Genomic DNA, 20,037 nt, shown 5'->3' with positions numbered 1-20,037 from the left:
AAATTCAGAAACTCAAAGGAGAGAGAATCAGAAGCCGAAGGTGAGATCCGAGAGAAGGCACAAACCACCGTTACCACTATTACATCACACCACAACACCAGATCACACAGAAACCGAAAGAGAAGCAAGTAATCTGTCGCGATTCAATCGAGGATTCTTGAAATAAACGCATAGGATAGAGAGGGAGGGACTGAAATGGCTTCGATGGCGAGGGCTAGCTCTGGCCTCGCGTACCCGGAACGATTCTACGCGGCGGCTTCGTACGCCGGTTTCGATGGATCTCTTGATTCCTCCACCAAAAATGTCACCTCCAGGTTCTCAAACGACGCAGCTCTACTCCTCTACGCCTTGTACCAGCAGGTAGCGTTACGGTATCACTCTCTCTTGGGTTTTGTCTTCTCATCTTCATTTACGTTATCATTGGCTCCAATGATCTCCAATAGCGGCTGTTGATTTCTGGTGTGCAATAGTGGCTTTTACTAATTTTCAATCACATTGATTTCTTTTCCCGCGGAACTATGTGTCTCATCACCGGCTATTTTTTTAAAGAGATGAATTGTTGATGCAATGTTCGTTATGAATTTACAAGTTGATTTGTTTGTTTAGTGTGAATTAGCCTATTCAATGGCTACCGAAATTTCTTGTGGTGATTTGTGTCGGGATTATAGGATTTCTGGCAATCGCGTTTGGGCCCTCATGGTTGTCATTCCTCTAAATTTTCAGGATGGGTTGTGTATGACCTTTCTTGGTCCTCGAGAGTAATTTGGATTTAGGTTGGGATAATGAAACTTTTTGATCTGTATCTGTAATTTTTATTAGCTGAAGGAAGAGAGGGATATTAAGTTTAAATTGTAGTTCAATAGGGGGTTTTCTTATATATTTTGATCCCATTGACCCCTAGATATATGTTTTTGTTTGGATAGTAATTCTATAATTGCTGTAGTGCATGCTTATTTACTGCTAGGACTAAGTGTTTCTTTCAATTTGTCTACTGAGTCATGGAAATTTTTGGGATATTCAGTATTGAGAGTCTCATTTAGTATTTGGTGTTTACATTTTTTTTTCATTTTGAACGTGATTGTAGGCTATTGTAGGACCATGCAATGTCCCAAAACCTAGCGCTTGGAGTGCCGTAGAGCAAAGCAAATGGAAAAGGTTAGTTTATTTCAGAAGTATCTAAATAATTTGTTTTCAATATATTTATGCTTGTATGTGTATCTGGATTTATTGCTGCAATCTATTGGTTTCTGTTTATACAATTTAGTAGCGGCATACTGTTTGTCTCTTTAAAACTTGTTAAGTGTATGACACCTTATAATTTTGGAAATAGCTTTTATGTTTGGTGGTTTTTGTGTTACCTTGATAGTTGATACCACCAGATCAGCAATCTGCATTTCATTTTAAAACAAAGATTACCGCAGAGAATATGATAACAGAATGTAAGGGAAACAGTGTTTACTAGGATGAAGCAATATGGTAAATTGGTATCACAGTGTCTTGGTGGAGATCTAATTAAATTCACGTGGACTGCGGAGAATGACATTGTTACCAGATTACAAGGACAAGATCGACTAATCTGTGAAGAAGAAAGCGTAACCATCCTTCTTACACGCATATTCATATTTCACTCCATATAGGTAGTTGGCTGCGTTACTTTTAACTACCCATCTGCCCTTTTGCCCCTCCAGTTTTCACTATTACTAACATCCACCTTGAGCCATATATCATGCACAAATTTAGGTACCATTCGACCATTTGTTCTAGACAAGCACATATTATCTGAAATTTGTTAATTGAAGTATCTTCACCTTGTTGAGTTAGCACTTTTTGTATACATGCAGCTGGCAGGGGCTTGGACACATGGCTTCTACTGAAGCAATGCGTCTCTTTGTGAAAATTTTGGAGGTCATACCCACAAGATTCAAAGTTTATGTTAGCTTAAATTAATATTGAACCTAAGCTAAATATTTGTTTCCTTTTGAATAGGAGGAAGATCCAGGTTGGTATTCAAGAACATCTAACTCTGTGGCAGAGCCTGTTGTAGATGTGCAAATGAATGTAAGGACCTGTAACTACTGATGTTCTGTGTTTTTTTTTTCAATGGCAATGCATTATTTTATTGCTGTAAATAATTTCATGGTAGTCAATGAACATGGTGTGGAGCATTGAAAAAACTTTTGTGCTACTATGTATATACTATATGGTTGTATATACTGTGTTTTGATACAAAAAAAGAATTTACTGGCATTATCTAAAGTCTATGACAATGTAACTTTTAATGGATAGGATATTAATGCTGTATGACTAATGGAGAGTGTAAATTTAGATTGATATGGATTTCAAAGGAGAATCTATGTCGTGGATTGGAATGGATGTCTATTATAAACACGAAAAGTATCATATACATCCCTGCAGCTTCACTGGAATTCCATTGACATCAACCATCATTCTATTGATCTCTAAGTCTTACAATCAGTTTGCTTATGTTTTATGGATTTATATAAATATTTTTCTTGTAATAGCATAATTCTAAAGTCGAACCTGTCATGGAGAATGGGAACGCCTATCCTGAAACAAAGACCATTGCTATTGAAAATGGAAACCTGATGGAAACTCAGGATAAAGATGTTGTCTTGGAAGGCCTTGGTTCTATTGTTATTTATGATCAATGGGTTGCACCTCCAATATCTGGTCAGCGGCCAAAGGCCCGATACGAGGTACTGGATTGTTTTATGTGATTTTGTTTATGATCAATCGAAAACTATTCTATTCTTCTGAACTATATTTGTCCATTCAGCATGGATCAGCAGTTGTTCAAGATAAGATGTATGTATATGGAGGAAATCACAATGGTCGCTATCTGAATGATCTTCATGTGAGTAAATTATCCCATGGACATGTGTATGCCATACATATTGAATGCACTTGGACCTGAAGTCTTAATATAAATACCTGAGATTATAACTGATAGCTAGAATATTCTGAATCTGAATAATAATTTTGTGCATGTAAGATTTCCCTTTTATTTCCTGGATATGTATCCCTTTTCAAAGCCAGTTATTCATTGGTTTTGCTGTAAAATTACATTAAGGGTCATCAGTTTTTACTGTTCTGTTGGCATGGTAGTGGTGTTTTCCTTCTTTTGTTCTTGTTTTGAATTTATCAGAAAAAAGGTATTTATGCATCCATCCTCTGAACTTGGGCATGAGGCAGGTTTTAGATTTGAGAAGTTGGACTTGGTCAAAGGTAGATGCTGCTAATATTGCAGCTGAGGAGTCTTCCTCTCCAGCTCCATTAACCCCTTGTGCTGGTCATGCCTTGGTGAGTATAAAACTAATTATTTTTTCTATTGTCTAACCCCTTGGAAATATTTATATGCACTTTAGCATAATATCTATATGCTGATAAGAGTTCTATTATGGTTGATATATCTCACCTTTCAATTGTATTTTCCTGTAGATACCATGGGATAACAGCCTTTTGTCTATTGCTGGACATACAAAGGATCCTTTGGACACTATCCAAGGTACAAGTTTATATATTTAATCATTAAATGCTGATATTTTTCTCAGTTCTAGGAATCATTGAACTCTAACTGTTATTATTATTATTATATTTATTTATTTAAGAGAAAAGCATTAAATGGGATACTTCATTCTTCCGCAATCCTCAATTTTCGATTAAAATAGCATTTTAGATTTGGTTGAGCGGATTTTCGATTAAATGGGATACTTCACTTATGCTTGCCTTTGACTCCTTACAGTGAAGGAATTTAATCTGCAAACGGGCAAATGGTCAACCTTGAAGACTTATGGGAGACCACCGGTATATGGCTTGCTGTTCTTTATCCATCTTTCGGCCGAGGCATATGATTTTCTGTCATTCTGCTTCTTGGGGGATTGAATTAGGCTTTGGTTTTGGATATTGGTGACACACTTAAGGATCTGAAAGCCAAGTATATGGATGTTGGTTATAGTTGCCATAACGCTTGATTTGCCACATAATCTTAAGCTGAGATGCGTTAATAGCTTAATATTTTCAAACTGATGGAAACTTAGATTAAGTTTCTTTGAGGGAATTTTTTAACATACATTTGAATTGATGGAGGTGTAATTTACATGGGTAGACTCTTTTCTCTAATGACATCTCTGATTATATTGATTAATTATCAAACAATTCAATGAATTTCTCAATTTTATTTGCTTGTGCATTGAAGGTCTCACGTGGAGGTCAATCGGTTACCCTAGTTGGGACAAGTTTAGTGATTTTCGGTGGACAAGATGCAAAAAGATCCTTACTGAATGACTTGCACATACTTGATTTAGAAACCTTGACTTGGGATGAAATAGACGCTGTGTAAGTTGATTTCTGGATCTTTGGAAACAAACCTTGCGACTATTTTTTCTTTTGGTGTGTGGCCTTGATCATTTGCTGTAATTAAAGAGTATTGAGATATGATTAGCACTCTGCTATTACATGGTGACCTATGATTCTGATTCTCTTTTCTTGGGAGGGGGAAAGGGTTCTGACTTAAAATGCCTACTGATTGATTCTATTTGAGACATTCTATTATTTTGCAAGGAGTGGTGCTTTGTACCATGATAACGGTTTAAGTTATTTCTCTCATATTTGATCTTGAACCTAGCTTCACGTCAGGGCTTGCAACATTGGAGATTTGGATATGGCTATAACTTATAACTTCATAATGTGATCAAGATTGACTTTCAAAACTAAAATGACATCCTGTGTTTGAATTAATTTTGACTCGTAGGATTTGACAATAAATGGATGAAGTTGTATATTGGTTGATGGAAAGTATTGTTCTCCTTAAGTTTTAGGTTGAGAATTTCTATGCTAATTGGTCCTCATTTTTTCTTTTAGGGGGGTGCCTCCTTCTCCGAGGTCTGATCATGCTGCTGCAGTTCATGCGGAGCGCTATCTTCTTATCTTTGGCGGGGGCTCACATTCCTCTTGTTTCAATGATCTTCATGTCCTCGATTTGCAGGCTGTAAGATAACCACTCCTAAATTTACTATTCTGAAATATAGTTGCCATTCATCTATACAATCTTTATGGTTACTTCAGATGGAATGGTCGAGACCCACTCAACAAGGCGAGATACCAGCTCCACGGGCTGGACATGCAGGTGTGGCTGTCGGGGAGAACTGGTTCATTGTTGGTGGTGGTGACAATAAAAATGGTATGTATTTTATTCATTCAAAAAAATGGTAGATATTTACAGCTTCAGAATACAATTCGCCATTCGGCTATGAAAATTCTTTGTGATTAATATTCACATCTAAGTCTCCTGCTTTGTGTCTTTATTGTTGATTCCCAACTTAGTTGTAAAAAACTAGAAAATTCTATTGGGATATTTAATATATTGATCAATCGTGTCCAGTTGAATCTTGTTGATGGTCAGCATGTGTTTCGTGTTGTGTTAGATTTAAGACCAAATCCATACTCTGCCAAAGACACCAAATTTGTATAGATTTAGAAACCTTCTATTATTCAATTTCTCAACCTTTGCATATTAGGTTTCTATAGTCACCTATAGCACTCTAAATTACGTCCTCCAATATTTGGTTTATCTATCAGTTTTAGAGGTACGTTTTGATAAAGCAGGGAATGTTAAAAATATAAGTCAGGACAATTTGTTATCACTAATTAGTGACATTGGCCTTGTCTATTGATCTATTTATTTTAGTAATCTGTAGTTTATAAAGTTCCTTGATTGGGTGTTGTCGACCGACTCATGTAAAAATGAATGGAATTTCCCAAATAAAACATTTAAGGGAATGCTCTTAATAATAAGTATCTGTGAATGGAGAGATGGGCCTAATTAGAAATTTAGAACTATAAATAGGCAGTCACTAGTAGTATGAGGCTTACTGCTGTCCAACACTATTGATTATGAATATGAGGGGATTGATGGGTTTAGTGACATGACATAGCAGAAAAAAAGGGATTTATTTTTGCCATTTCTGTCTTTTCAAGAGTATGATTGTTTTATTGCAGAGAGATGGATTTGTTGGAAAAATTATGTATCATTGGAAGTTTTGAACCAAATATCCTTGATCAGAATTCTTAATATCATGACAAATTGACAAGTTGTTTGATGAGCTCCAACGTTTTTTTTTAAACCTTGTCTATATATAATTTAACAAGGCGTTCTAGTTCTGCTTAGTATGAATTAGATTGGACAACATATTCTGTAAAGCTAACATTAGTACTCATGGTTTTATTCAAACTGCTCATAATCTACTCTGTGCAAGTGGTATACTTTTCTTTCCCATGTCCTTTGTGCAGGGGTTTCAGAAACTGTAGTCCTCAACATGTCTACACTTGTTTGGTCCATTGTTACTACTGTTCAAGGGCGTGTTCCTATTGCCAGTGAGGTATTTGGTCAATTGCTTCAATATGTTGAATTCTTGAAAGTTTCTTTATAAATGCATTGGTTTCCTGTGGCATCTGCTTATGAAAAGTATCTATAATGGTATAACCTATCATTTCTAGATGAGTCGGAGAAGCTTATTCTCATCCACATCATCATATCAGAAGAACACTTTCGGTGACTGGAATTGATTCATCTGATTTTCTTTTATACAGGGTCTGAGTTTGGCTGTTAGCTCCTACAATGGTGAAGATATTCTTGTATCTTTCGGAGGGTATAACGGACGTTACAGCAATGAGGTTAGTAGTAGTTTCAACTTTTTTATGTACGTTTTTCCTATTCTCAATATTTTATTGTTCTATTTTGGGCTTATTGTTAGGTCAGTGTTCTTAAACCAAGCCACAAATCAACTTTGCCATCAAAGATACTGGAGGGTACTGCGCCTGACAGTGTTTCTGCTGTTCACAATGCCACAAATCCTACAAGAGATGTGGAGTCTGAATTTGACGTAGGACAAGAAGGAAAGATAAGGGAAATTGTGATGGATAATATTGATCCAGATCCCATAGTACGTAACATTGCAAAGCATACTCACTTTTTAGATATCCATGTGTTTGTGGCTTTGTATTACGTATTTCATGTGGTGCTTCTCTCAGGAATATTGTTGTGATCGTTCCAGATATACAATGAATGTTTTCCCATAGTTTGAATATGATTACTTAGGCTTCGTTCTTTTACTTAAAAAAGCTACTTTCTACCATGAAAATGCCGCAAAACATAGTTGGTCATTTGTTTGCTTTTATTTCAAGTGACAGATATAACTTAATTGCTATTGCACAGTGTATTGTTCTTTTCCTTCTTCCCACTCAGATTTGGAATTTTATGCAGAAATCCAAAGGTGAGGGAACTAGCGAACATCTCATGGCAACCTTGAAGGCAGAGAAGGAAGAACTGGAATCTTCATTAAGCAGGGAGAAATTGCAGACGCTTCAATTAAAACAAGATTTAGCTGAAGCTGAGACTCGTAACACGGACCTCTGCAAGGTAATTACTTGGACTTTCAATTAGGAAGCTAATGTGGGTCTTAAAGAGTGTACTGATGTACCTACACGAGGTGCAGATTATCTTGTGAAATTTGTAACACTAATCAGAAATTCCACTTGAAATGTCTCCTTCCCTGAATTGAATCATGTGCAAATAATTTATCCTCTTGACATTGTAGGAGCTCCAATCTGTACGTGGTCAACTTGCCTCTGAGCAGTCGAGATGTTTTAAATTAGAGGTACGTGCAAAAATTTTCTTTCTTTATACAACTTTCTCCCGTATGACATCTTGTCATGGGCACTTGGTACATTATGGTCAGTAAAACTGGGCACTCTATCATATAGATGAGCTCTCTTTGACTGGCAGTGGCACTAGGGCTGCAATTGAGCCTGAGTCAAGCTTAACTCTTATTTGTTTGGGCTCAGCTCAATTAAATTAGCATAAAGTGAAGCTTAAGCTCAATTGGAACTTTCCTTTCTATGGATCAATTGGAACAAGTGGATCAAGGTCAAGCTTGTGTTATAGAAGGATGAAACTGTGCATATGAAATGATTGAAATTTGATTGGTTACATCAGATATGAGAATGGGGTAGTGGGACTGTGTCATCATTGTCCGTCTCATCTGTTTGTGATCTGTCCAAAGGCCCATATGCTGAATAAACCATTATATGCTCGAAATATTGTAATTAATATAGATTTCATTTACAATAGTAATTTTACACTTGGGAATTCTGATTACTACACCTGGGAAGTCTGACTACTACACTTGGGATGGACAGGTTGATGTTGCAGAAGTACGACAAAAGCTCCAAGCCATGGAGACACTACAAAAGGAGCTAGAACTCTTACAGCGACAAATGGCTGTTTCCGAAGAAGCTGCCTTATCAGCCAAACAGAGGCAGAGCTCGAGTGGTGTCTGGGGTTGGATTGCCGGAACACCTGGCAACCAAAAATTGGATGAATCATGAAAATTTTCGAGCAGAGTTGAATTAGAAATTGTTAGATGTGGTTCTTATTGATCCATCTTTTTTGGGTATATATATTTTTTGTTTGCATAACCCAGTTCTTTTTACACAATGGAAATAAGCATCAAGTTTTGTCAGAGAAAAGAAGCCATCAATGGGGTTTGTTGGATATTTTCATGTAAACCATTCAGAGTTTGTGTATGCATATTGTAATGAATTGTTGGAGCCCAGTATAGGTTTGCATTGTTTGTCACTGAAAATGTGGTTCTGTGATTTATAGGTTTTATGTAACCTTCAGCATAATTTATCATCTTTTGTACACCAATGGTATAGTTATCATTGGATTGAAAAGGATGGGAAGCTTGTTCAAGGGAATACCTTATATTTTTATTATTTACTTAATTATAGTTTTGTCAAGATCATTCTCACTTGATCTCAACAATAAGAGATGGTTTGGTTGACAATCGATTCGGTTAGGTATTTGTGTGTTGAAGGTTTGGTTCTAACTCCAAACATATTTCGGTGTTTAAAAATGATGGGAGATTTTTAGGCTAATGAACTGAAAACAGACATTGAAAGAGGGCGAGGCCCACTTCAGCATTCATTTCTTTTATTCGAGAAGTTGCTGGTGGGCCCTTAAAAGATTTACATCAATGGGCCGTATTGCAGTACGAGATAACGTGGCAGGATCTAATGACTCACATCGATTGGGGTTCACTGCACCCTCGTTGTATGTTATCATTATCACTGCGAAAGGCGACTGTTTATACGAACGTCTGAACGCAAAAAGAAAATCGCACACCCAGATTATGTCCATCCAAACAGCGTTCCTGCCTCCCTCTCTTTCTCCGTAGGTGTTTGTTCTCATATCCTAGAATTCGTGCAGTTATTGCGATTTCCAGGAAGTTATTCCTCTATGGAACCGTCTGAAAGGTACGTTCTGATGATTTGAGTCTTTGAGAGCTCTCGATAATTAGGGTTTCTGATTAGCTTTTTATTGCTAGCCGGTTGCAATGATATCTGTAATGAACAACGATTGTGATTTTGAGAGGAAGATATCGGATGCGGTTGAAGAAGGTAGGGTTCCGGGGGATGGTGTCGATAGCGTTGATGAAGTTAGGGTTTCATCATTGGGGCTGGATTCAAGAGCTCCAGAGAGTGAAGGAGACCGTAGGGTCTTGGGTAACGAAAGATCTGAGGATGCTAGGGTTAGAGCTAGGGTTTCTGAGGATAGTGATGGTGTAGATAAGGAAATGGGAGTTAGAGTTTTTGAACCAAAAGATGGGGACTCTACTGTTGTTCGTTTTGACCCGCAGGATGATGAGTTTGATGGTAACGATGATGCGTCTGATTCTGAAACTGGTGTATCTGGTAGTGTTGATAGTCAGGGAGACATGTATAAGTCTTTGTTGTCAGAGTTTGATGATTATGTAGCAAGTGAGAAAAATGGATCGACGCTGGGTACTTCCCGGGCATTGAAGTATGGATTGGAAGTGGGTGATATGGTGTGGGGCAAGGTGAAATCACACCCGTGGTGGCCAGGGCATATATTCAATGAGGCATTTGCATCACCTTCCGTCCGTCGGACAAGGAGAAATGGTCATGTGCTGGTGGCCTTCTTTGGGGATAGTAGTTATGGTTGGTTTGACCCATCCGAGCTTATCCCTTTTGACCGCAATTTTGCAGAGAAATCCCAGCAAACTACAGCGAGGAATTTCGTTAAGGCTGTGGAGGAAGCAATGGATGAGGCTAGTAGGAGGCGTGGCCTTGGCTTGGCTTGTAGATGTAGGAACCCATATAACTTTCGGCCCACTAATGTGAAAGGTTATTTTGCGGTGGATGTTCCAGATTATGAACCTAATGTGATATATTCAGTGAATCAGATTAGCAAGGCAAGAGATGGTTTTCAGCCAAGTGCCATTCTTTCGTTTTTGAAACAATTGGCATTGGCACCTCGAGATAGTGAGGAGACAAGTCTTGAATTTGTAAACAATAAGGCTACGGTGTCTTGCTTGCGCAAGGCTGTGTTTGAGGAGTTTGATGAGACATACGCACAGGCATTTGGAGTGCAACCGACACCCCAATCTCGTGAAAATGTTGTTGTGCCAGATAGGGAGCCTCCCCGAGGTTTGTTGTTGTTTTTTTTTATCTCAGCAACTTATGTCTCTTTTTTTCCTTTGACTGTACTGTTCAATGTCTCCAAAGACATTTATAATATGATACTTTATGCATATAGGCTTAAATTCCACATATTATCCAGTGCCACTAGTTCTCTACCTCTGTAGGACCTCACATTAATCCTATTTGGTGGGATTTATGCATATAGCCTTGTGTTTCACATGATAGCTGATATTTTCCTAATGTATTGAATTTCTTCCTCATTCAAAAAGACCTTTTGAGCTGATAAATTTTTACTTCTTTGTTGTATGTGTCCTATTGTACTATGAAGGGAGCAATTGTTCGTAATTGAAACTGTGCATATTCTTCATATGTTAAAGTTGAGAGGATGAGGAGATAAACAGTGCCTGGCTTCTGGAGAAATGAGCTTGAAGAAGATAACTTTTAGAAGGGGCTCACTTCTGGAAGTATTTTTAAAATTTTCTGATGGATGATCGTATACTGGATGGGATTTTGCTACTTACTCACAGCTTTAGCCTTTATGCATAAATGAAATAGAAATATGTGATATGATGATTTATTGCAAACCTTGCAAAGATACATCAAATTAATTAAATTTAGAGAAGGGCAACAAGTTATAGCATAAGTAGGCAGGTGCAGTGTAAGCATATGAAAAAAGCGCTTGTCCTAATCCCATCAATAGAACTTTTATGCTCAACTCGATTTATCTATATGTTGTTTCATTTTATGTGTAAACGCTGCATCCCTTTTGATGTATATGTTTTTTCTTGCCTTCATCAGCTCCTTTAAGTGGTCCACTAGTGATCGCAGAAACACTAAGTGGTGGCAAGAGCTCCAAAAAGTCTTTGAAAGTCAAGGACCATTCTAAAAAAGACAGGTACCTCTTCAAGAGGAGAGATGAACCAAGTGACTCAGCAGCCATTCTAGTGAGCCCAGGGCAAATGAGCTTGCTGGCTCCATCTGCTGCTTGCATGGAGGGATCCTTAGCACCAGAAGCAGGAGATTATGTGTTACAGAAGAGGGCAGCTTCAGCACCTCATCTTATGGCAAAAGATGAGCAATCCGATTTGTTATCAGGCAGGGATGGTGCAGTTTTAAGAGGAGATTTGTATGGTAAAGGTGTGCAAAATATTAATCTTGCTCCAATTCATAGCAGTGCACTTGCTAGCCAAGTTGCTGATGATGTGAAGCCGTCTCTTCAGAAGGAGAGGGTTCTTAATCAAGCAATGAGAGAAAGCAGCAAAGGTTTTACTGGTTTTTTTGGGAAGGAAGTGTTGCCAGGTTTATTTGATGGTACATCACCATCTTTTCGGCAAGATGAGATTATGCCTGACCTCAAATATGAGCAGGATGTGAAAGCATCCCGATTAAATGAAGGCTTTCAGTCAAGTGGGTTGAGATTTTCAGCAAGACCAGAAGGAAATATGGGATCTGTTCAGATTCAGGATGATTGCACTGGTGTGCGTCCTTTATCGACTGATGCAAAGCATTCTGGTAAAATAAATGATAATGTTAAGATGAAAAAGCCCAAAATTCTTAAACGGCCATTGGGAGAGTTGGGCACTGACAACTCTACTATGGGGGAGAAAAAAATGAAGAAAAAGAAAGTTTTTGGCTCAGAAACAGTCCCTCATCGTCCGCTGAAGCATATGACCTCTGGCACAGGTGCTGGGGGCAATTTAGCAGGAAAATCCAGCCATGTTAGCATGGTTCGTAAGGGGGATTCTCAGGTGAACCTACAGAGGAAAGATGGCAGCGCCACTAGTTCCTTGCTTAATTCTGTTGGTGCATCTCCAATGGCTGGTTTAGGAAATAATGAGCTCAAGCTTCCACAACTTCTCAAGGATTTGCGTGGCCTTGCTCTTAATCCCTTTCATGGGTCGGAGAGGAATAGCCCTCGAACGATACAACAATTTTTTTTGCGATTTCGGTCCCTTTATTACCAGAAAAGCTCAGTTCTGTCACCACCAACAGAGAATGAACCTCTTGAGTTGCGTGCAACAAAATCTTTCCCTGGTGTTGGTGTTTCTGGCATTTCTCCTGGTGAGAATACTCGAAAGTTATTACCTTCAAAGCCTGTGAAACCCAATAATAGACCTGAGGATCCAACGAAAGCTGGGCGAAAGCGTCTTCCATCTGATCGTCAAGAAGAGATTGCAGCAAAGAGACTGAAGAAGATCAATCATTTGAAAGCATTGGCTGCAGAGAAGAAGACTGCTCAGAGGCCTGCAGAAGTCCATCAATCAGAGGGAAAAGAGCAAGTGACCATGGCCCCAACAAGGCCTATCAAAGCGAACACTACCATAAGGAAAATGGTGCCTCCAGCTAGACCTGTTGAGCCTACAATGTTGGTGATGAAATTCCCTCCTGAGACATCACTTCCATCTCCTGCAGAGCTTAAGGCAAGGTTTGGTCGTTTTGGCTCAATAGATCAGGATGCTATGCGAGTGTTTTGGAGATCCTTCACTTGTCGTGTCGTGTTCCGGCATAAGCTTGATGCTCAAGCTGCATATAAATATGCTGTTGCAAACAAGTCCTTATTTGGCAATGTGAATGTGAGGTACCAACTTCGGGAAGTGGGAGGTTCTGCTCCTGAAGGATCCGGAGCTGACAAGGGCAGAGGTGATGATACTCCAATGGATACTTCGCGATACAAAGATCCAATGACCGAGAGACCTACACCAGCACTTGCGCAGCCGCCTATTCCACAGTCAAGTATCCAGCTCAAGTCCTGTTTGAAGAGATCAAATGGGGATGAAGCAAGCCAGGTAACGGGTGGTAATGGTAATGGTGGTAGAAGGACTCCCCGTGTAAAATTCATGTTGGGTGGGAAAGAAACTAGTATGCTTGCTAATAGAAACAACAATACTAGTTTTGCCGATGCTGGTGCTTCTGGTTCAATGGATTTTAATAGTAAGAACAACATTCATATGGCCATTCCTTCTTCTACATCATCATCCATCCTTCCCCTTCCTCCACAATTTGCAAAAGCCCCTCCTAATGAGTTGCATCGTACTTCCCACAATCTTAATACTTCACCTGCTGTTGCTGCTGCCGCCTCTGCCGCAGCCGGCATAGATATCTCACAACAGATGCTAAGCCTTATGACAAGATGCAGTGATGTTGTTAACAGTCTGACGGGCCTGCTAGGATATGTCCCATACCATCCCCTATGATGGATCCTTCACAAGAAAATTACAGCAAAACTCGTGTTTAACAGCTGCCCAAATGCTCTGGAATGGAAGGAAGTGGACTTCAATGAGAGGCCAGTCATCAATAACTTCATGTGTAGACCAAATGTACTGGACGTTATTCTCGTCTTTTATTTCCCTTCTTTTGTCTGTTTGTTGATGACCCTTTTGGATGGCTTGGGCCCTGCTGCCCACTCCTCTACATTGTGATTTGATATATTTGGCTGTTCTATTATGTTTTAGTACTGAATTGTGAGGGTGGTTATTTTATTTACTTTAGATCTTTATGATTTTATTTTCTGCTTCGAGTGGTATTACTATAATACAACCACAAGCAAGAAATAAGTTTCTAGTTGGATTTAATAACTAAATAAATCGAATGGGCCGATGTGGTAACCCATTAGTAGGTGCTTTGAGTCATGGTTGGGCTCTCTATATGTAACTAACATTGGCCTAGAATACAAATATTAGTCAAAAGTGATTTGTCTTTCTATATGGGATGGTTTGGAGAGAACATATACAGTGATGATTCATCATTATTTTGATTTCTAATCATGTTATTCTCTGGGGGATCTTGTGATTGAATAGAATTTGTATTTATTTCGCTAAAGATTAATCTCGATATTGTCTTCACATGGTAACCAACACACAAGATTAAGAATCAATTCCTATCTTAACAGGTTAATTGAGAATATTTTCCGATTTAAATAGTATGGGTTGATCATATGTGTAAGAAGATAAAGTCGTGCGGTTCAATATAAAAAATGTTTATATAGTCTATTTTGAGTTGCTCGAGTTATGTCAGGGGTTGCTCCTTCAGTGGGTAATTTGAGTTTACTTTGAGTTGCTTCAGTGGGTCCTTTTTCCTCAAGGGTTCCCAAAACTCTCGAAACCCAAACCCTCTCTCTCCGATGGCTCAGCGGTCCGATTCTGAGTCGGACGGGGACTCCTGCTCTTCGCTCCCTAGTTCAGCTGACCATCCTTCTCTCATCCAATCCAGCAACCCGGACTCGAACCCGAATCCGACGTCGTCGGGCTCGATACCTACTTTACTCCACCTCTCTTTCAACCAGAACAACGCGTGCTTCGCAGCGGGGACCAATTCCGGTTTCCTCGTCTTCCAGTGCGAGCCATTCAAGCTTCAATTTCGCCGTGACTTCTTACCGCAGCCGCGAGGGGCCGTTGGATTCGTTGGGATGCTCTTCCGTAGCCAGATGCTTGGACTTGTGGGTCTTCCGAACGCCGGCAGTGATCCCGTACAGCCACCGATGTTCCCGTCGAACAAACTCATGATCTGGAACGATGTCGAGTCAAGGTGTATCGGCGAGCTCTCCTTCCGCTCAGACGTTAAGTCCGTTCGTCTCCGGAACGACCGTATCGTTGTGGTGTTGCAGCATAGGGTTTACGTCTATAACTTCGCGGATTTGAAGCTGGTACACCAAATCGAGACTGCCGCGAACCCTAAAGGCCTTTGCGAGGTTTCGCACGTGGTAGGACCTATGGTGCTGGTGACTCTTGGCCTCCAGAAAGGGCAATTGAGGATCGAGGATTACCGGTCAAAGCGTACTAAGTTTGTCATGGCGCATGATTCAAGGTTAGCGTGCTTAACACTCACTCAGGATGGGAGGCTGTTGGCTACGGCCAGTAGTAAAGGGACTCTAATTAGAGTTTTCAATGCTCTTGATGGCTCGCTTCTGCAAGAGGTAGTTGAATTACGTCTCTAATGACTTCATACTCTCCATTTGTGATAGTTCTAGTTGTGAAGTATCTTTTAATTACTTGGCTTTACTTAGTTGAAAGGAATGCATGGAGCTCCAGAATTTTAGTTGAGCTTGAACTTGTATTTAATGCATGATATTGAAGATTCCATTTGTGAAAGTTCCTAAGTAGTGGACATGTGAAACTTTTTTTGCTTTGGTTTTGATAAGTAGCTTTGCTTATGAGAACTGTTTTCTTTGCCTTTAATTGCTGCCATGCCATATGGTTTCATGATTGGGTAATTGATGTTGGTGAGCACGAATTGTGAAAGGGACCGAGGGCCATTGAAGTTTCAAGCACGGAATAAATATCTAAGAATTTAGGTTGGCTAATCTAGAGTTAATAGTAGCATTAATTAGTTATATAAGAATCAGTATCAGGTGAGATTTGAGTGTGAATTTTAAAAACTGGTTATATTTGCTTTATTCAATGCTGGGAAACTTTGCTGGAATGCTTGATCAGGCCTGCATTGCTAGTCCTTAGTTCTTAGGATAATAGGATCTTGTATTGGCTTCTTTGTAGCATTAGGGAGATAAGTGCCATTTTGCCCCATCTTTATGTCTGAACTAGATTGTACATCTGGACCTCGTGTTAGCTCAGGTTTTTTCTACACTTTTCAAGTCTTCACATATGTAATTGCTTTGTTTTTGTCGTATCCCCTAAGTTAAACAGTCTATCAAACAGGCGCTGGAAGCAGTTCATGACTTATGCAAATGTCTTGTCTTTTGTTTGTTTTTGGCATATTTGTCTGTGTGAAAAGCTAATCAATATAAATGAGTTTGGCATACAAAATTGTATGCAAAGATGCAGTAATACTGGATAATGTCCTATAGCACATGTTGGATCTTAAGGTTCCCTCGTTCTTGATTTTCATTAGCTGTAATTAGTTCCATACCGTTTCCGTTATCTGAGTTTCACCTTTTAAGTTTAATAGATTTTATATTTTTTCCGTATGGCAGCTTTTAAAAGAATCTAGATTCATGTAATATTTGCTCTCTATGTAGGTCAGGAGAGGTTCAGAGAGAGCTGAGATATATAGCCTTGCTTTCTCTTCAACTGCACAGTGGCTAGCTGCTTCAAGTGACAAGGGAACTGTCCATGTCTTCTGTCTCAAGGCAGTTTCTGGATTGTTGGGGAATGATGGATCTTGTGCTGCAGCTGAGCAGAGTCTGTCTGATCAGCCATCTAAATTGTCACTTTCCCTCTTTAAAGGTCATCTATCTCTGTTCATTATCACTTAATGTTGAAATAGTTTATTATTTCCTGTTAATCACTTTTTTAAAAAGGGCGATGGGAATCATAGTTGAGGTGGTCATAGATGACTGTCAATTGGTTCTAGTTGTCATTTATTGCTTTACGAATTCTGTGATATAATAATATGGATTCTGGAACTTGGAGCCATTGCATTTCTTCATGCCTTTTATCTAATTATGTGTTTCTAGTACACTTTTGTTCTGTTTCATACACTGTTCTTCTCATTAGTTGGGCTGATCCCAAGGTTTGTTTCTTTTTCAGGTATATTGCCAAGGTATTTTAGCTCAGAGTGGTCGGTGGCTCAGTTTCGGTTGAATGAAGGTTTGCAGTACCTTGTGGCCTTTGGGCTCCAAAAAAACACTCTTATGATTATCGGCATGGATGGAAGGTAACCACCGAGCTAGATGAAATTGATTTATCTTGCTATTTTTAGGGTGTGGATTGTGGAATGGGGAATTGAATGAAATTGAAGCATTCCTTGCCATTTGATTAATGTTCATAGACATACATATTTCTCCCTTGCTATTCAATTAATGTTTCTAGAAATACATAGTTCACCCTAATTGGTGCACAATGCTCACATAGATTAGGCTTTGGTGATGCCTAAATCTGAACATCCATTTCTAAGTGTAGCCACCCATGAATTATATCACTCTTCATCACGCACTCAAGTTGATAATTATTCTGTCATTAGCTGTCATAAAACAGTAGCACATTGTTGTTGGATAGTTAGTTTTAAATGACCCATCTAGACGAGCCCGTAGTCTCTGTCTTGGTTTTTTTCCCCCTTATTTCTCTCAGTTCTTTCCTTGTTGTTAGCTCATGCAGTTTAGCATCTTCATTATAAGTAATTAAGTAAATTGCTCTGTGTTCATGGATTCTCACGTAATTGATATTTGGTTCTACTTTTCATCATCATATTTTATTTCTTGATTGGAAATTTCCCATTCTGTTGCAAACATACACTAAGTGGATTGAAGTAGCTTATTTGTTGCCCTGTGAGTCTGTGACTTACACCTATAAAATGAGTAATGTATGCTGGTCTTTCTAGTGCCCGACCATTGGTTGGTTGGTTGCTCATCATCATCATCAACCGAGTCTTTATCCCAAAAATTTGGGGTCGGCTACATGAGTCTATAAAAACATTACTGGGAATCCATCACATGTATTTGTTTTCTCCATTCATTTCTATCATGGATGATCTCCTTGTTATGGCTCTCACACTACACCCACTCTCCTTTGAACAGGACTTTAAATCCTACACTTGGCTTTTACATGAAGCCAACTCACTTTGTTGACTGTATTAAAATTGGTATTAATTAATGTGCAGGAATAACGAGTAATTGTCAATATTTGATTTACAGTTAGCCTTTTTATGAAATTGTGTTATTGGATCGTTGATGCAGTTTCCACAGATGCCAGTTCGATCCCATGGCTGGTGGAGAGATGACTCGGCTTGAATACTACAATTTCCTGAAGCCAGCAGAAGAGTCTTCCTGATGGTATGCATAATTTCCTGAAGCCGGCAGAAGAGCTTGTAAAAATGATTCCGTTTCCAGTGCTGATGGTATGCATAATTTCAGTTTCTTTACAAATTTTGGCAAAGTACATAATGTTGTAAATAACTTAACCACGTGGGTAAATGAAGATTGGCTAGGTTTTGATAATTGTTTGGTTATTAGGTCAAGTGACAAGCTAGGCTTTCCTAAGCAGTTAACATAATATAAATTAAAACCATCCCCAAAGTGAGAAGTTTGGTAGGAAATTATATTTAGTCACAAAGCTGAAACAATAGCCCACCATCATCTGGCTGTCAAACCCGTTTAGGGGCCTGGCCAGCACACCCCATTGACCAATGTCAAAGTGTCATGTTAGGCCCCCAGCCCAGCACATTTTCACAGGCTAGGTTGATGTTCCCAACTGGGCGTGGCCCATTTTAAAATATTTCAATTTTTTTTTTTTAATATTTAAGTAGGGGAATGACATTCACAAATGAAATGTAGTAGTATTTTTGTCAAGTCCTTAATTTTATAAATCAAGGTAAGATTTCAAATCCTTGCAATAACACGTGTGACATTTCCTTCGTAATTTTATTAAAAAAGGCCTGGCCCAGCCCACGAAAGAGTCAGGCCACCATGGGCCTTGCCGGCCCATTTTATACCTCTAGCCAGAGACTAGAAAACATTAAAACAAATATAGTACCAATAAAGTTAAATTTATTTGAAGCTGCCAAGTTAACAACCAAAAGCCCAGAACTACACAATGGGCCCAAACCACGTTAGGGAATATGAACTACGATAGATACAAGCATGAACTACAAAATGGGCCTCAAACTACAAAAGCCCAATAAACTTGTTGGGGACTTTAAGATTTGGGCTGAGAGGCCTTCTCAGAATCAGTGGTGGAGCGCTTGGGCAGGAGAACAGGGTTTATGTTGGGAAGGACTCCACCATTAGCAATAGTGACGCCTTGAAGAAGCTTCCCCAATTCATCATCGTTTCTTATCGCCAGAAGCACGTGCCTCGGGTTTATCCTGTTCTTCTTGTTGTCACGTGCCGCGTTCCCCGCCAATTCCAACACCTGTCAACACAAGAGCATATTCATCACTCCACGCTCCACAATCAACGGCAGCAAAATGATCGAAACAAAAGAAACGTGGTTTCCTTTGTATTTTCCTAGCAACCAAACAATTTGAAATTATTCTAGATCTGACAAGAATTGGTGATCAAATGCCTACGAAAGCAAAAGATCCTCTGTTTTCGCAACAATTTTCAAAACAAAACAGGGATAAAGAGAGATGGAGAGAGAATCGGATCTGAGATACCTCTGCAGCGAGGTACTCGAGAACGGCAGCGAGATAGATCGGAGCTCCGGTTCCCATTCTCTGGGCATAACGACCTTTCTTCATGAACCGAGCGATCCGACCGACGGGGAACTGGAGCCCTGCCTTCGTCGACTTCCTCACCGCCTTCTTCCTTTCTCCTCCTCGTCTACCACCTGCGCCTTTAATCGTTGCTGACTCCATCTTCAATCTCTGAAACAATGTCGCTTTTCGGAGGGAATAGAGGCTTTTGAAATGCTTAAGATAGAGAGGGACGGGAGTTTATTTATAGCCAGTTTGTGCCACGCTGGCAATCCGTTTCTTCCCGTTTTTCTCTACGGAATGGTTGGATGGAAATGCTTTTCGTGATTTTAGATGGACGGTGCAGATATTAACACGTTGGCTACTTGGATCGTTTGTTGGCGTCGAGATTAAAACGTTAATTATATTCTGAGCCGTTAGATTTACCAC

At 39.3% G+C, this 20,037-nt stretch overlaps 4 protein-coding genes across 5 annotated transcripts; 3 read left to right on the top strand and 1 right to left on the bottom strand.

The window, feature by feature from the left end:
- The first annotated feature begins 8 nt into the window (after window positions 1-8).
- On the top strand, window positions 9-8,773 carry LOC120009717 (acyl-CoA-binding domain-containing protein 4-like). Of its 2 annotated transcripts, XM_038860406.1 has the most exons (18): window positions 9-360; window positions 1,085-1,155; window positions 1,842-1,905; window positions 1,987-2,058; window positions 2,523-2,717; window positions 2,798-2,875; window positions 3,214-3,321; window positions 3,460-3,526; window positions 3,764-3,825; window positions 4,217-4,356; window positions 4,882-5,008; window positions 5,086-5,200; window positions 6,310-6,398; window positions 6,610-6,693; window positions 6,774-6,962; window positions 7,283-7,438; window positions 7,617-7,676; window positions 8,218-8,773. In XM_038860406.1, exons 1-18 carry the CDS (start codon window positions 196-198, stop codon window positions 8,404-8,406), a joined length of 2,031 nt encoding a protein of 676 aa, XP_038716334.1. In that variant the 5' UTR covers window positions 9-195; the 3' UTR covers window positions 8,407-8,773. The 2 variants fall into 2 exon arrangements, with proteins under 2 accessions (XP_038716334.1, XP_038716335.1); XM_038860407.1 differs by lacking the exon at window positions 1,842-1,905 and having other exon boundaries at window positions 302-360.
- Window positions 8,774-9,178: 405 nt separating this feature from the next.
- LOC120009709 lies at window positions 9,179-14,012 on the top strand. The gene is made up of 3 exons (XM_038860398.1): window positions 9,179-9,336; window positions 9,408-10,530; window positions 11,323-14,012. The coding sequence occupies exons 2-3, from the start codon at window positions 9,417-9,419 to the stop codon at window positions 13,716-13,718; spliced, it is 3,510 nt and encodes a 1,169-aa protein (XP_038716326.1). The 5' UTR covers window positions 9,179-9,336; window positions 9,408-9,416; the 3' UTR covers window positions 13,719-14,012.
- A 486-nt stretch (window positions 14,013-14,498) lies between these two features.
- LOC120009710 (autophagy-related protein 18a-like) lies at window positions 14,499-18,412 on the top strand. Its single transcript, XM_038860399.1, has 4 exons — window positions 14,499-15,436; window positions 16,496-16,703; window positions 17,007-17,133; window positions 18,152-18,412. The coding sequence occupies exons 1-4, from the start codon at window positions 14,645-14,647 to the stop codon at window positions 18,243-18,245; spliced, it is 1,221 nt and encodes a 406-aa protein (XP_038716327.1). The 5' UTR covers window positions 14,499-14,644; the 3' UTR covers window positions 18,246-18,412.
- Window positions 18,413-18,941: 529 nt separating this feature from the next.
- Window positions 18,942-19,827, bottom strand: LOC120009711 (probable histone H2A.5). Its single transcript, XM_038860400.1, has 2 exons — window positions 19,570-19,827; window positions 18,942-19,325 (listed from the first exon to the last, which is right to left on the bottom strand). The coding sequence occupies exons 1-2, from the start codon at window positions 19,768-19,770 to the stop codon at window positions 19,110-19,112; spliced, it is 417 nt and encodes a 138-aa protein (XP_038716328.1). The 5' UTR covers window positions 19,771-19,827; the 3' UTR covers window positions 18,942-19,109.
- Window positions 19,828-20,037: the final 210 nt, after the last annotated feature.

Source organism: Tripterygium wilfordii, chromosome 11, assembly GCF_013401445.1.
Source record: "Tripterygium wilfordii isolate XIE 37 chromosome 11, ASM1340144v1, whole genome shotgun sequence".
Classification (NCBI taxonomy): Eukaryota; Viridiplantae; Streptophyta; class Magnoliopsida; order Celastrales; family Celastraceae; genus Tripterygium; species Tripterygium wilfordii.
Note: the sequence above shows the minus strand (reverse complement) of the source record. Positions and strands in the feature narration are given on the sequence as shown.